At 47.0% G+C, this 15,668-nt stretch overlaps 1 protein-coding gene across 2 annotated transcripts in view; it reads left to right on the plus strand.

Annotated features, from left to right (window-relative positions):
* Nucleotides 1-15,668, plus strand: part of UNC5CL (unc-5 family C-terminal like) — a 28,340-nt gene that overhangs the window by 6,246 nt on the left and 6,426 nt on the right. The window contains exons 2-9 of one of the 2 annotated variants that reach the window (XM_006025079.3): nt 3,639-4,656; nt 4,863-5,909; nt 6,868-7,177; nt 8,001-8,263; nt 9,970-10,070; nt 10,570-10,629; nt 12,892-12,986; nt 13,622-13,735. In XM_006025079.3, the coding sequence (XP_006025141.1) occupies nt 5,519-5,909; nt 6,868-7,177; nt 8,001-8,263; nt 9,970-10,070; nt 10,570-10,629; nt 12,892-12,986; nt 13,622-13,735 (1,334 nt within the window). In that variant the 5' untranslated portion in view covers nt 3,639-4,656; nt 4,863-5,518. Of the gene's footprint in view, nt 1-3,638; nt 5,910-6,867; nt 7,178-8,000; nt 8,264-9,969; nt 10,071-10,569; nt 10,630-12,891; nt 12,987-13,621; nt 13,736-15,668 lie in introns of both variants that reach the window. The other variant, XM_025205824.1, reaches the window with a different exon arrangement.

Raw genomic sequence — 15,668 nt, forward strand, 5'->3', positions numbered from 1 at the left:
ACTCTTTCCTGCCTACGCAGGGGGTCGGACTCGATGATCTATTGAGGTCCCTTCCGACCCTAACATCTATGAATCTATGAACCACCTGAGCATCCAACCCTTTGTTTCTGGGGCAGGGGGTGTTTTAAACGCTTCCCTGCTGATAAGGTTTTTTTTTGAATATAGACAGATAAACATATTGCACAGGGTTTAAAGCATGTGGTGACTTAGAAGTAGAGCAGCTTCTGTACTCTTATCAGGCCATGTGCCCACTCTTACCCCACAGTAAGTGAAACTTAAGCCATGCAAAATTAGCTCTGCTCTTCTACGGAGTAATTACCCCAATTAGGTTTTAGTTATTGTGAGATAAGGGCAGGCATATGGACAGTTACACACCTTATCTCTTTGGCACTCGCATTGCACTTCTATTGGAGCGAGGATCTTGGGTATTTTACGAGAGAGAGAGAAAGGTGGTGTGTACACAAGAGCAGCTATGAGCCAAAGAGCAGCTTTTATAGGAGAAAGCAAAGCTGTTCTTTGTGCCTCTCCTGTGTCCCAGGCACACAAACTGAATCAAATCTATTCCCTCTATTTAGGACCATGTTTGTAAACCTAGCCTCCCAATACAGTGCCATCTGAGTGGATTGCTAGTAGACAAAATGTTATTAGCAGGGTGGGTTGCTGATGTCTCTGCGTACATGGCACTTGAGGGACACCGTGTTTGAACCCATGGCTGTATTCCCATGCCAACCTTACAGAAATAATGCTTGCCGTCATGTTTTGAAGCTTGCTGGGAATATGTTCCTTGATGTGGCCCTTGGGGTTCAGATTGGCATTGCTCTTTATTAGCTGGACCTTTAAGCTACTGGCCATTTGTGTTGCTTCTGGTTATGATGCTTTTGTGTTTAATTGGCACATGGAAAAGCTTCAATGATTTCTAGTGCTCTCCTGACCATCATGGAAACCAGTGACCTCTAGTTCCCAGATAAATGCAGCACCACCAGCAACAGAGCAGCCTTTCCCACGTACACCACTCTCCCATGCAAAAACCAGCAAGGAGTCCAGACACCTGGGGCAGCAGGACGTGTGGGTGAAGCAGCGATTTCTAACTGTCACTGTGCTGCCAGTGTGATTGTGAGGCAGAAGCAGTTTCTGTCCCACAAAGTTGGCATCTAGGACTGCTGCTTAGTTATGCTGTTGCTCCCATGCTGTATATATGTACTTGGTTTCAACACTGCCTGAAGCAGCCATCTTTAAGGTTCATAAGGGGGCTCAATCCTTTATTTCTCTTAGGGCATGTCAACATGTGCTTTCACACATGCCTAAACATAATGCGCATTTGCCTAAAACTTATTAAGGCAATTTAGGCACGTGCCTACATGTGCATGCATAAAGCAGGTATCAAATTTTTGAGCAAATAGCTAAACTGCGTTGGCAAACACGTAGATGCGCTAATGCGCATTAACACGGATGTGTGGGCCGATTTTGGGACTAAAGTTAGTCCTGTCAATGGGCGCACACCGATGAATGTGCATTAGCGTGTCTACACATTGGTTAATGCGCTTTAGCTATTCATGCATAAATTTGATACCTGCATAAAGCAGGTATCAAATTTATGCATGAATAGCCTTAGATTGCCATTTTAAGGTGCATTAAGGATGTGCATGTGTAGAAACGCACTCTTAATGCGCCTTAAATCCAGCTAATGCACATTAAATGAGCATGTGTAGACCCACCCTTAGCCTGTCATCTCAGGGTGGCAAGAATAGGCTTATGTCTATGCAGGAATGTTGGACTGGAATAATCTATGGTGTGAATTTAGGCTGATCTAGTTAGACAAGAGCAAAGGCTTGTGTTCAGGCTCTCCATTTTGTTTGAGTGATCATCTTGATTTACCTGAAGTCAGTTGGGACCAAATTTCAGCAAAATCAGCATATGCGTGGCCACACAGGGATTTCATTGGCTTAACGACATCAGTTTAAAAACATATTTCATCTCAGGTTTATGTTTGAGGTTTATCAGGACTGGCTGTTGTGGCTTCAGAACTTAATTTGAATGAACTTTCAAGCACAGATAAGCCCTAAATTATACAAGGATAAATGTCCTTAGTCAAGGCTTTAGGAATAAAAGTGATATGCTTATGTCTCAAAATCTGATGCAGGAAGTTCCTTAAACTCTTTGAGTCCTTCTATTGGTCTCAGAAGCTCTGGGACAGCACAAATATTCTTTGCAAGGCTTAGGAAAGTGTCTCATAGTGACATGGCTGGCCACTTTTTCTGCTGATAAGAGAAAAGCTATCACATAGCCCTACTGTAGAGGACATTTGAGAGGCAACGTTCGGTCAGAGATGAAGAAAATGTGTTTTTTTTATGGCTACAGGAAACTCTACAGAGTAAAAAGCAAATACGGGAAGAAAATATTTCAGAAGAGAGAGTGGAGGCAGCAGTATTGCACCAGGTCTTTCATAACAAACCCTCACCCTTCTCAAGGTTTAGGTGACCACAAAAATCATGCAGCTCTGTTGTTCTTTCAAATGGCACATATTGTGGTATCTAGCGTTAGGTGCTCTGCAGTAGGAAATGCCTCCTCCCTCGACTGACACGGTTATGCTAGGAAATCTCTTTAAATGTAGGCCAATCCAGGTATACACTGGGAGGCTGTTGATTGCAGTAGCGCCCTTGGAGTCTGCAGTCAGCTCTGGGGTGGAGCTTGCAGAGAGCTTCTTTACTAGTGAAGGGGGAAGATCCTGGTTTGACTCCAGTTAAGATTGCAGAATGGGAATCTGCAATCTAAGGAAATTGCCTTTGTATGTATTAACTGAGCCCACTTGATTCAGGCTCCTCAGTAGGTAATGTTCTGGCAGTCCCTAAAAATCTGTCTTGATACTTTTCAGAACAGAGCCACCTCTTAATGCAGGGTATATCTATGCTGCTGTCATTCCTGGCCAGTGGCTTGTAAGACTCGAGTGTAGCTTGGCAGTTGGAGAAGCTCACTAAATAATTCTGTACCTCGTTCGTGCTATGCTCTATGCTGCTGTTGCCATGCTGCTTAGCAGGACCCACGCTAGATAATTTAAAACTAGCTTAGGCATGTCCACACCAGCTGCACTCACTGCAGTGATAAATGTAGACAGACATATCCTTAGCATGAAATCCTGGCCCAAAATGAAGTTAGTGGTTCTCTTACTGTAGACCCCAAATGAAGCCAGGTTCTCACCCCTTTTGTTCACTATTAAAACAGTGAGGCAATGAAACAGATTGCCCAGAGATGTGGTGCAGTCTCCTGCACTGGAGGCTTTCAAAAGGAGACTGGATAAGGGATGATTTAGGAATAGCAGTCCTGCATTCATGTATGCAGATGGGCCCAAATGACCCTCAAAGTCTCTTCTATCTTTCTAATTCTTTGTGAATTAATTCAGGCTTCCCTGAGAACTGGGAAACAAAACCCATTCTGGCTCTGCATTTACCAGTGTGTCTCAGTTTGCATCAGGACTGTTTAAATCTTTTTTTTTTTCATTAGAAAAAAACCTTTTCCACTAAAAATGAAAATTGTGAAAATCTTTCACTGTGACTGAAAGTTAGGCCAGTTCTAATTATGATCTATATCATTTGCTTTTCATATTGTAACTCGGTCCCTTTTCCTCTTCTGTTGTTTTTCAGTGTCAGTGATGCAAGCCAGAGGAGCACAGGGTGGTTAAAGCGAGCTTCCCTCTCTACCATCTCCCAAACAGATGCATGTTCAAGACTTCTGCAGACAGCTATATAATGTGCAGCAGATGTGTAATGTGTGAATCACTCTCCAGCTTTCCAGGGGACAATAGATGGATTGCTCCGGACTCGGTGTTTTCCAATCTTAGCACACTTTCCAAGTGCCTTTTATTATTTTCCATTCCATGTTAAAACTAAATAACAACATTTAAGCTTCACCACTGTTTGGAGTGATAGACCTTGTGGAGCCTTCACAGCCAGAGACCTCTGCAGAAGAGTATTTAAATGATCTTATTTTACAATCCTCCACAGTTAAATTATAGGACTTATAAGAGACATCACCAGGATACAGAGTTTAGAGAGCTACAAAACAGCTGCATGTGACATGTCGTCATTTATTTCCATGACCGTTTGAGAAATGACTGAGAATCCGCAGGATGCAAATTACTAGAAACTTGCAGGATGGAGTGAAACATAAATAATGTGTCTGTGTGTATGGACCAATGGAGTCTAGAGACGGTGACAGGTAAAAAATCAAGAGGAGGGAAATGAGTGGAGCACTGTCTGAACTCCTACCCCCGCTGGATTGCAACTGCTGTTTCCAAGAGGCTGTGGAAAGGAACCCACCAGTGAACATTGTGAATGACCTTCATTTGTCACTGTGACTGTCACTCTGCAATCATGTACTGCAAAGCTTTTGCCAAATTCCCAGAGAGGAAGGCATTTAAAATGCCTGTGTGATTCGTGTGACTAGTAGAGACGATGGTGTTAGCAGACAGCAAGCCAAGCATCCCTGAGCCCTTTTAAACACCAGCTCAGAGTCTACCTGGACCAAACAAACTCCAGACAGGGTCTGTTTGGGCTTCATTCACCATCAAATACACAGATTTGTTCCTGGCAAAAGCTGTGTTTGCTGTGGCAGAGTCTGGCTGTTTCTTGCCTTGACGACTGGGCTGCTTTTGTGAATGAGGTACAGCGTCACTGTGGGCCTTTAATTGTGTTTAATTTTGATTTGGTTTTGTTTGGCCTAGATTCTGAGACCTCTTTTTTTTTTTTTCAAGAAGAGGTTTGCAAAGAAAGATGAATGGGAGGAGTCCCACACTGTTTGCTTGCTGATGTGGAGATCAGAAAGTGCCAGTATCTCACAACACGCATTACACCTTGTTTTCCTTTCAGGACTGCAGGAGGAAGCTGTAAGATGATTTATTAGCGGTTGGCTAAGCAGAAAAGAAAAAGCAGAACAAATACATCCCTGCCCTGTCCTAACAGAGAAGGAGAAAGAGAAACTGTGTCTTAAATCCATGACTGTAATAAACAGTTATTTGTTCAGCCACACAGCTGTACCATCAGGAACAGAGCTCAGGGCTTTGTTTGCATCACTAACACTGAAAAAAGACTCTCAACACTGTCTTGCTGCATCACCATCCTCTACATCCTGCTGCTGTGTGTTTTTAAGGGTTTTGAGGATTACATTGGTAGCGTCTGGCTTAAATGACTACGTGTTCCTCTGCGTCCTGGTATCACGAGTTGTCTAGCTGGCCCTGATGAAAGAGCATTCTTGGGGCACATCTTGGCCCACTTCCTGTTGGATATGAAGGAAGCAATCACTGGGAAAACTTCACTATAGAATGAGGATAACTTTGGGGATTCAGAGCTCCATAAATGAGTCCTTGTAACAGGGCTGCACTACTAGTCCATGATTAAGGAGCTTGTTCCAAAGTACATTGCCTTGCTACGATCCTGGCAGATTTGATGTGACTGGAGGTTGTTAGTCTAAACCACTTCTGAGTTCTGGGAGAAGGAAAAGTGGCAGAGCTGGTGCCCAGGGGCTCATGGAGAGATTCCTTGAGCAGAGTCTTTTAACACGGGTCACAGTGGTCTCTATCTTTGTCACCTCTGTCCTGCTCTTAAGTAAATGCTTGTACTCATGGTGCCCCCAGCTGCCCTGTCTTCACTATGTGGAACGAAGAGGCAGGCAGGGCACGCTGGACTCCATCCCTGTGCCCCTTCCCAACCTGGAGGTGCTGTCTACCATGCCTTGCCCCATGGTGACTCTGGAGGAGGTGGAGGGGTTTTATCGGGAACTGCACACTCCAACTGGGGGCAGGGTGGTGGTGAAGCAGCTGCTGAACAAGTTGCTGGTCTATGTAGGCAAGGAGGTGGACCACAGGGGTGATTGTCTCATGCTGATGGAGATGGGCATCTCACTAGCCATTCCACCAGGTAAATCTTTGCCAGCCCCTTTATCTTTGCTTCCTTCCTATGGCCATCTCTCACCCCATGTTGTACCAGGAGATAGGCCGTTCGCATGTATTAACGCTGATTTATTTTGGATGCTAACAGTGGAGCTGAAGATGCAGGGGGTCATCAACAGTTGAGGGGACAGAGTCTGAAGGGGATGGTCAGTAGCCAGTAGAGGCAGTCCACACTGATGTGGAAGAGTGGAGCTGAGAGCCAGCCTATTCAAAAGGCCCAAAGCTTTGAAATTCACTTCCCCACTTAGGCTACCCTTCTGGGCAGGCTGCAAACCCATCTTCTTTGCCAGGGGATTGGGGAAGGAGTGGATGAGCAGAACAAAAGGCACTGGGGGTTGTATCTGCATAGCACAATGAAGGTGCAACTGGGTCAGGAGGTGATATATCCCTGTTAAACTTTAATCAAACTGGAGACAGTAACAGCAGTAAAGAAACCAAGCTAGTAACCCCAGTATGTACCTAGTCCCTGATGGGAGGTACAGCCCACACTAAGCTCTATGCCACTGCACCTTCCCCAGTATGGTTACCAATGCTAGCCACATTGGAGAGACCTCAGGTGCTTCTCCTTGTGCTGCAGTCTTACCTTCATTGTGCTGTGGACCCATCCTAGGTCTCCTGAAGGACTGTTATGAAGGAAGGACTGTCTTTCCTCTAGTGGTAGTCAGCTGAGTGATGCAATAGCTCTTGTAACCTTCCTATGAGAGATGGTCCTTCCTAATGGACCCAGAGTTGGGGATGGGCACTGAGCAAGTCACAACACACTCATCCGGCACTTTGTCGTGTCCCCCTGGGTAATCTTATGTGATGCATAAGATTAGAGGAATTGGGGGTGGGGAAGGGGGGGGATGGGATGGGAAATCACCATAGAAAGAGCTGGAGCAGGTCTGTGTGAGACTAACATTCAGCCTTGCTCATTATGATTGCAGGGGCAGTAGCACTGGGACAGACAAAGAAGGTCTCTTTGGTGCTCATCTGGGACCTGTCGGATTCTCCCCCGCTGTCCAGCTCACAGGCCCTCATCAGCCCTGTTGTGTACTGTGGGCCCCATGGTTCGGTGTTCCAGAAGCCGTGTCAGCTAGTGTTCAAGCACTGTGCAGGGAGTGCGACTCAGGCAAGGGCTTATACTAGCAACACCGACCTCCTCAGTGCTAAGGTTTGGTGCCCCGTCCAGGACAGAGAGGAGCTCAAGGCAAGAACCACTAGGGACGAGTGCCAGATACAGCTCTCACACTTCAGGTTAGTGTGTTTTACATCTGCTTCATGTCCTAGCACTTGAAACCCTGAGTCAGCCAGAGTCTTGCGAGCTGTGTGAGCAGCTGGGAAGCAGTATGTCCCAAGATGAACTGGGCATCAGGGTGCCTGGGCTCTATTCCCCAGCTCTGGCACTGACTCGCTTTGTGACCTCGGGTGAGTCATTTAAGGCACCACTTCCCAAGTGATTGCCTAAAGGTGGGCACTTAAATCCATTGTCAAGCAGTTAAATAGATGGCTGGGCTGAGAGCTGTTAAGTGCCCCCCTGCTCCTCTTGCCCTCAGTACCTGTGTAAAGGAGGCTTCTTGATTAGATCTTTGTGTCTCACTGTAGCTCTCTGAAATCAGGACTAGTTCCCAGTCCTTTTAGAGCAATAAGGAAGTCTCCGCCATGTGCCAGCCTGTAATGACTCGCTGCCTGGCCAATAGGCTCCTGAGACTATGCTCCCCGCAGACTGCAAGACCTGAAGGGGAAGATAACCCTGTGTAGATGTGATCCCCACCCTGTATCACATGCACACTGGAGCACTTGGCTCTCAGAGGCTTTGAGGTTCCCAGCTGTAGAACTTTGCTCCTGGGACTCAACTTCTGCCACCTCCAGATAGAGATTTTCCTTGTTCCCTCTTCCCCCTACAGGATTCCTCCCTCCCTCTCCACAGACAGTGGTGTCCACTCCTGTGGCCCATGGGCCCAATTCCCAGGACCTTCTCTGATTCCACCCTTTATTGGTGCAAAGTAGGATCCTTCCAGTCCATGTTTTAACCCTTCTGTCCATCTGCCCTTTCTCCTGCTGTCTGGATCCCCCACAGCCTCTACACCTGTGTCCTCGAAGCTCCATGGAACGTGGAGGCTCGGAAGTGGCTGCAGCTGGCCATCTTCTGCTCCCCACTAGCTGCTGACCAGACTCACTTCCAAATCCGCATATACTTCCTCAACAACACACCCTGTGCCCTGCAGTGGGCAGTTACCAATGAACAGCCCTTTCGAGGAGGCCTCTGTGGCCCAGTCCAGATCTTCGATTTCACTGGCAGGACCAAGGATATGTGCCTGGCTCTCAAGTACCTCTCGGATGGTAAGAGCAGTGGCTGCACCCGGGCTGGATTTTAACTAGTGATCTAGAGATGAAGGGCCATGTTCTGTTCATACTAATGGAGTTAGCAGGATTGTGCTGGTGTGCCTTAGAGCAGCAGTCAGGTTGTTATACAAGCCCTAGGCCATCCAGACCTCCTTCCTTTTCCTTTGTCTAGACCTTGACCCTGGTTCTGCACTGCAAATCAGAAACGGTTGTGCTGAGATCAGCAGGATGAAATGGTGAATGCAGAATCGGTCCCGTCAGTGCAGGGCTTTTATCTAGGTAGAAAGTGCTTGATTTGTCCCATCTTTCAGGGACAGGAAGAAACCCAGTCATACTGAACAGAGCTGGGCAGATACCACCAACACAGTTCCAGAATTGTTTCTCTCTGTTACTACATGAACATGCTTTTCCAGGACTGACACCCATTCACTCCCCTCAAATGTTCTTTTCTAACGAACTGGTCAGCTGGCAGGGATGTTCATGGAAAGCTGATTACAAGCAAATATTAGGGAATCCTTGCGGAGAGGGAATGCAAAGGTAGCCTGCCTAACCCAACCCGCCTAACTCAGACATGATTGCTGTCTGCTGTTTTCGATCTAGAGCATCAGGTTCAAGCCTCATAGCTTTACAGAGCTATTCACTCCTGCCATCTGACACAACAAGTTATGCACATCCAGTCCTGAAGGAAGAACCGATTGCATGGCCCTTGTATCCAGTCCAATGTTCTGGGTTCAAAATGCTCCCCAGCAGGGATTAATGAGAGATGGTTGGGAGAATGGATTTGGAGTGATGAATAAATTGGAGAAAAAATGACTTCCTCGTGGATGATTCATGAAGAGGAAGATTGGCCTAATAAATAACTTGTTATGAGCTGTCCTTCCAGTTCTATCATAAAGCCCTTTTACTATAGGAAATGCGGGAGGTGTTTAGTGGGAATCATTGAGAAATCCAGTCATACATATTTCCTTTTAGCTAAAAGCCCATTTATTTCAATCCATTTGTGCCAGCACACCCAGAGATAACAAAGACTAATAGACTGATAATATTTGCCTCTGGGCATGTGTCCTCCAAGGCAAGAAAATTGCCACACTGGCTCTGTGCTGGATTTTATGAAAGGCCAGGAGTTTTCAAGGCAGGTGCTACAACTACAGGGACTGAGCAAAGAAAATGTGGCTAAAGCTCCAGGAGTTGTTTGTTCTTATTAGCAATTAAATAAAAATAATATCCTGCCAGCTCCTGTTTTGCTCCCTGATAACTAACTAGCAAAAACCCTGTTGACTTGGACCTGTTGTGACAGTGCCTAAACATGAATGTCAGGAGGTGTCATGCCCTAGAGATGTCTCTTCCATGGTCTGCAATAGATCTTTCGAACAACCAAAGAGAAGAAAATTTCTACCACGTTGTACACGGAGCTGTGGCAAAGGAGAGATTTTTAGAGCTACAGGCTCTACTGGTATAAACCAGCACAGATCCACTGAAGTCAGCAGGGTTGCACTAGTTTCCACTATCTTGAGGCTATAGGGAATGCTAGCTGTTTGCAGAGGATCTCTCCTCTTTAGTCAGGAATCTCACTGTCATGTCTTGGTGCTTTGATGCAAGAAGTACAGAAATCTGCAGGGTAATTAAATAACAGGGAGGTGTACCTCAGTGTGAGGCCACTACTGCCATTCAGAGCTTCACTGGAACCATTTCACCCCCTGCAGGTTGGGAAAACGTGGATGACAGTAGCTGCCAGGTTGTCCCCCACCTCCACATCTGGCATGGAAGATGCCCGTTTCGTTCCTTCTGTTTCCGGAGGAAGCAGGTAGCCCCCTTGCTATGTCTGTGCAAATGGCCCTATCTGTTCATTGCTCAGAACTTACTATGTGATTTTAAAAATCCCTCCAAGGAGCATGGTAGTGGTTAAAACAGGAGTTGCTGCTCCCCCCCGAGTTCACTCCCTACCTCCAGGGGTCTTGGCAGTTGTTAGAACAAGAGACTGATTTATATTCTTATAATTTGTTCCCCTCTCTGTGCCTCCATTTCACCATCTTCAAAATGGGGCCAATAAATGCCCACTTTCCTGGGGCACTGTCCTGGGGGCTTGCAAGGGACAGTTAATGAATGCCAATAGGAGGAAAGGCATTGCAGAAGGATAGAGCACAAATACTTGTTGCACAAGAGAAAGGAAAAACAGGTTCCTAATTCTCTTCTTTGTCCCGAGGAGCATTAATGCTGAGCTGGGGGTTTATGGAGAGGAGAATTCATTTTCTCAGACCTGCTTTCTTCACAACTCTTTTTTAATTTCCCTTTGAACTATTCAGAATGAAGAAGGGGCTGTGCCTAGTGGTGAAATCATTGTGACAATGCACACCTACCAGAGCGTGAGTCCTGCACTTCTGCCTGAGTAGCAATCTCCCTGCTCAATCTAGCTACCTGATTATCAATTAAACCTGGCTACCTAATCTGTCTCTTTACCCTACTTAAGGCTACCTGGTAGATTAGTCCATTGGCATCTTAGGTATGTGAATATCTGCCAAACACCTGTACATACATACCCTATTTAGCTTATCTAACTACTTAATCTAATACATGCAATGGTAATGCATGCATCACTGTAGCATCAAGGTGGAAATATGGGTCTATACCAATCTGTGGTGTTCTCTGGTATTGAGGACCAGATCCAAAAAAGGTACCTAAATAGGAGCTTGCACTTGTGTATCTTTTTGTGTTTGGCCTTGAGTGCATTCCCCAGTCATGACATGCTGAGGACCAGGATGGATTTTATTGTGTGGGAGGCAAGAGCTTGAGGTCACTTCTTAATCCTTCCATCCCTCTATGCCAGCCAGAACCGTGGTTCAGCCTTTTCTCTCTCAGAAAACACTTATGACACACAAAGGAGGCCATTTCCCATGAGAGAAACTCTGAGCAGCAGTAGCATGGATCTGGATCTCCTCCAAGCTCAGGGCAGCTCAGATCCAGAGTCTGAGACTGTCCTTTAGGGAGGCAAGGAACTGGTCAGAGAGCCTCAGTCTGGATTTAAACTGCTTAATATGCAATGGTTCCAGGGTCCCAAATTCTGGTCCAGGGCCAAGTGTAAGTAAATGATCAAAAAAGAAGCTTTAAAATGATTTACCCTTATTTTTTGTTGGTAATTTTAATGAGCAATACCGCCCCGCCCCGCAGGAGTCCTGGTGGATTACAAGAGCAGCTGGCTGGTTTATCAGAGCCATTTACCTTTTGTTAAAGTTTAACCATCAGCTGGGCAAAGAGATTAAACAGGGGCAGGGTTTATGTATAGAATGAGTGTTTGTGTATAGATTGTATGTGTCAGCTAAATTAGCCACTTGGGATGAGATAGCGGGATGGGGAATACACTCGGATCTCACATGGGTTTCACCATAACGATTCCCAAGTACCAGTTTGGCCACTGTGTGATCAAGGTATTGATAGAAGGTGGGAACCAGGGGACACTGAATTCAGTGAGATCCCATAGCTTCCTCCACGGCTGTGACCCCCTTATCACCTACACAACTCCAGTGAAGTTGGGGAAGCTGACTGCTTCCTGTAAGGGGAGCCTGGATGAGCTCCACTAGGAGAGAGGACTGTCTTTTCCACTTGCTGCAGAAAAAGGATTCATCACTAACATAGAGGGTGATGGGGTTTGTTCCACTTTCTGGCAAGGCAGTTTTACCCTTATCACAAGTTATACATGGCTTCAGTCATGCTCACGGGGTCCTGGGGTAGCAAATAAAACCAGGCACCCCACATCTTTCAAGACTCCCAAACCATAAAACCCATGTGGATATTGAGGGATGAGAGAGGGCAGGCTGTGGGTTAATAATGTACCTCCAGTCAGCATGGATTTTCAGACAGAGCAAGGAAGCTGCCTTCTCTTCCCCAGCCCATGAGCTAACTAGGCCATTCATCCACCCTAACACAGACTGCTCTTAGGGAGAAGGTAGCTCTTTCCCAGACCCAATGGCTACCTTACTCCTGAAAAAGTATACAGAAACACTGAGCTCTCCACCCGTCTGAGCAATTAAACCTCACTCCCTATCTAGAACAGCACAAAGACTTGCTGCAAAGGGCCCTGTAGGGGGAGGACAGACCTGCAGCTAGCACAGGTGAAGAGTTGATAGCTCCAGAGGCCCAGGCTTACAGATGGACTAAATTAACATGCCTTTTCCTAAGGCAATGGAGCTATGGCAGTTCACACCAGCTGTCCCCCTTCTCTGGGTGTGTAATAGTGAGGGGTGGGTCCTTTTCTTGCATGAGTGCAGGTAGCATCAACAAGTACAACCACACACCCAAATGCTGATACTCACTTGTTTCTAGCCTTGACTCTCTAATTGGATGTTGCCAGACTGGTCTGACACCCCCTCCCAACTGCATACTGGCTTGGTCTTTTGCCTATGAACCCCCTGGGATCTTCTTGCCTCTGTTGTAACATTTCTGACCGCAGCAGTTGGTCCTGATTTACACCTGCATAAGATCAGAATCAGGCTCTCCATTGACCCAGTACCGGGGTTGTGCAGCAAAGTGTGACCCAGCCCTATGAAGGCTATTCCTTGAGGGCATGGTGTAGGTGGACACAGTTTGGGGAAATGACTCTTACTCTGCCTATATCTGTCCTCTGCCTGCAGGGCCTGGAGAAGAAGTATATGGAAATCTTGAGATTTCAAGCCCCAGAAAATGGGTCACAGATGACCCGAATCTCCTCTTCCCCTCTTTGCAACAGGTGAGTGGTGGGTCTGTTAAAGAGAGGTGGTTTGTAATGGGCATCTAGCTGTAGGTGGGAGGTAGTCTCATCTCACAAGGTCTTCCTGCCCTGCTTCTGGGGTGGCAGGCACTGCAGTAGTGAGCTCCTCCCAGCTAGCTCTCCGCAGCAGCTCTTGCACAGAGCTTCCTTAGTGAGGGCTCCTACACTGTGCCCGGGGATTAGAGGAACTGGGAGAGCTGTCCATGCTGTCTGCCTATTTGTTCATCCCCTTTACCAAGGTGACTGGCACAGCTGGGGAGTAAACTCCAGCAGAAGTCCTAAATCCCAGGAATTCAGACTAGGAGAAACCTGCACTCCAGCGCCATGCAGATAACTGACGCATGAAGCGATTCCTATTGATTATGGAAGGCGGTGTATCTTCCATCTCCGAGGCAGTGGTCCACATCCCTTTTGTCCAGGTAGCAGACTGAGTGAATGCACCCCTTCTGCCTGAAAGCAGTGTGGTGGCTGATAAGTCCTTGGCAAACCAGAGCTATACAGGCAGAGGGTGGGCTGCAGAAGAGGCAGAGCACTGGGCAGCAGGGCCACCATGTTCTTTGGAACATCAGTAGCCGGTTTGGACTGAGTAATGCTGGTGTCCCCCCCTCTTCCAGAATGCCCCGGGAACTCTTTGAGCAGTTGCAGATGTTGCTGGAGCCAAACAGCATCAGTGGGAATGACTGGCGCAAGCTGGCTTCCAGGTTGGGCCTGTGTGGTATGAAAATCAGGTACTTCCAAATCTCCTCTCAAGCTAAAAGAGAAGGGTGTGGGGTGGGGAAGAGGGAATGGGAGAAATGCCACTGTGCCTCGCTGAGAGCATTGCTGGATTTGGCTGAAGCCTGAAGTTGTGTCGCATATAATCTTGCTGTCTTATTGGCAGTCTTGGATAAAACCGGCGAGGAGCAGCCCGCTCATCTATGTTCTAAATCGGGGATCGGCAATGCAAAGCCATTTTCCTTGGCAAACCAAAACCGACCCAGACTCTGGGCAGCTTCTCCCAGCAGCTGCCCAGAGCCCGGGGAGGCTGCAAGTGGCTGCATGGAGCTCCACAGCCTTGGCACGAGTTCTGTGGCTGTGGCAGCTGTGGGGTCCGGAGCAACGCAACTCTGGCTCCTTCCCCACTGTCCGCCTAGGCGCATGCATGCAGCCAGTGCCAGCAACGAGGATTGGGGCCCTTGTGGCTCCCCCATCTCTGGCTCGCCAAGTCAAGGTGTGGGTGGAGGTTGGGATGATCTTGGCACTCCAGCCAAAAATGTTGCTGACCCCTGCTCTAAATACATAATTGCTTCTGGCTGTGTAATGCTTCCCCTCCTCTTGTGCATGTTGGAAATGATCCTGATAAGAATAACAATCCTGATAAGAATAACAATCAAGCCCTTTCATTCCCTTAAGTGTTTTATGGCTGGACAGCATGTTCCTCGCTAATTAGTTTTCACCTGCAATTTCATTTCTTGATTGTTTTTGGCCAAGGAGGTATGGCTGCATCAGAGATAAGGGCCCCCGGGCTTTGGGGCAGGTCAGGTAGGTGATGGTATTACAGCATGCTTGAATGTAGCGGTCTTACACTCAGCCCTGCTGCACACCACTCTGAAATATCAGGAGTCCTAGAGGATGGTTCATGAAATCTGAGGCTGGTCCTAGAGCACGTAGGTCAGTCTTATTCCATGCTTGAATCATTGGTATGGCCCATATTTACAATTGTGCTGAGTACCTGCAGCTCCTTATAAAGCCATTGAAAGCTAGGGGGTTGAGGGGCAGAGAAGGCTAGGACTGTTGATTGGGACCGATGTAGTAAATATGAGGAGGGAGCTTGAGCAAGAAAGAAAGAGGCTACTCAATGCAATGGAGTGGGGTCTTGCTCTAGCTCCTTCAGACTGTTTTGGCAGAGGTCTGAGTCAAGGCACAAAGGCATTCAGTACAAATATCCAAGGTAAAGAGGCACTTGGGTATAATCTACCATAATATAGTCCTCTGGCTGACAGCTCCATAGGCCTGGAATGAGACACATGCATGGGCTGATTTAGAGCTTATCTTGATGAGAATCCAACCAGAGCCAGGGGCTGCTCTGCACTTCTGAAGATCAGACTGAAGTTTAGAAATGATGCCCCTTCCTAGAAATGTAGCTGTGCGCACGCACGTGTGCCTTGGCCAGTTTTCAATTAACTCTTTCTCCAGATAATCCTGAACATTAGGGAACTGGTAGCAGTGCTGCCCAGTAACTTGATGAACTATTGCATCAGGTGGAGTGGAAGGTTAAAGAGTGAATCTACTTTTCACAGGAAAAGCTATGGTTAAGAGCTCAAGGCCTGACAGATCTCCAATTAATTAACTTTAATGAATCTGCCTAAATCCCCTAGTCTGCTTTGAAAGGTTTGGTCTGTTTGCTGCCCTATTCGGGCTTCCTGTGACAGTTAACCAAATAGCTGGGACTCTGGACTAAGATATGCTTTGGAAGGTCAAGAAGGGGAACCTCATGCGTTATCCATAAGTGTGGCGGCCTTCTCAGGACACTTGAGAAGCTTGCAAGAGGAAAACTAGGATGGGATTTTGCAAGGATCCTCAGTTAAGTATCCTCTCATCAGACCTATCCCCTGGCTCTTCTGTTCTTCTTATTCATAGATGTTAGGGGCCAGAAGGGACCTCACAAGATCATCAGGTCCA

This window comes from Alligator sinensis, unplaced genomic scaffold (genome assembly GCF_000455745.1).
Source record: "Alligator sinensis unplaced genomic scaffold, ASM45574v1 scaffold872_2, whole genome shotgun sequence".
Taxonomy (NCBI): Eukaryota; Metazoa; Chordata; order Crocodylia; family Alligatoridae; genus Alligator; species Alligator sinensis.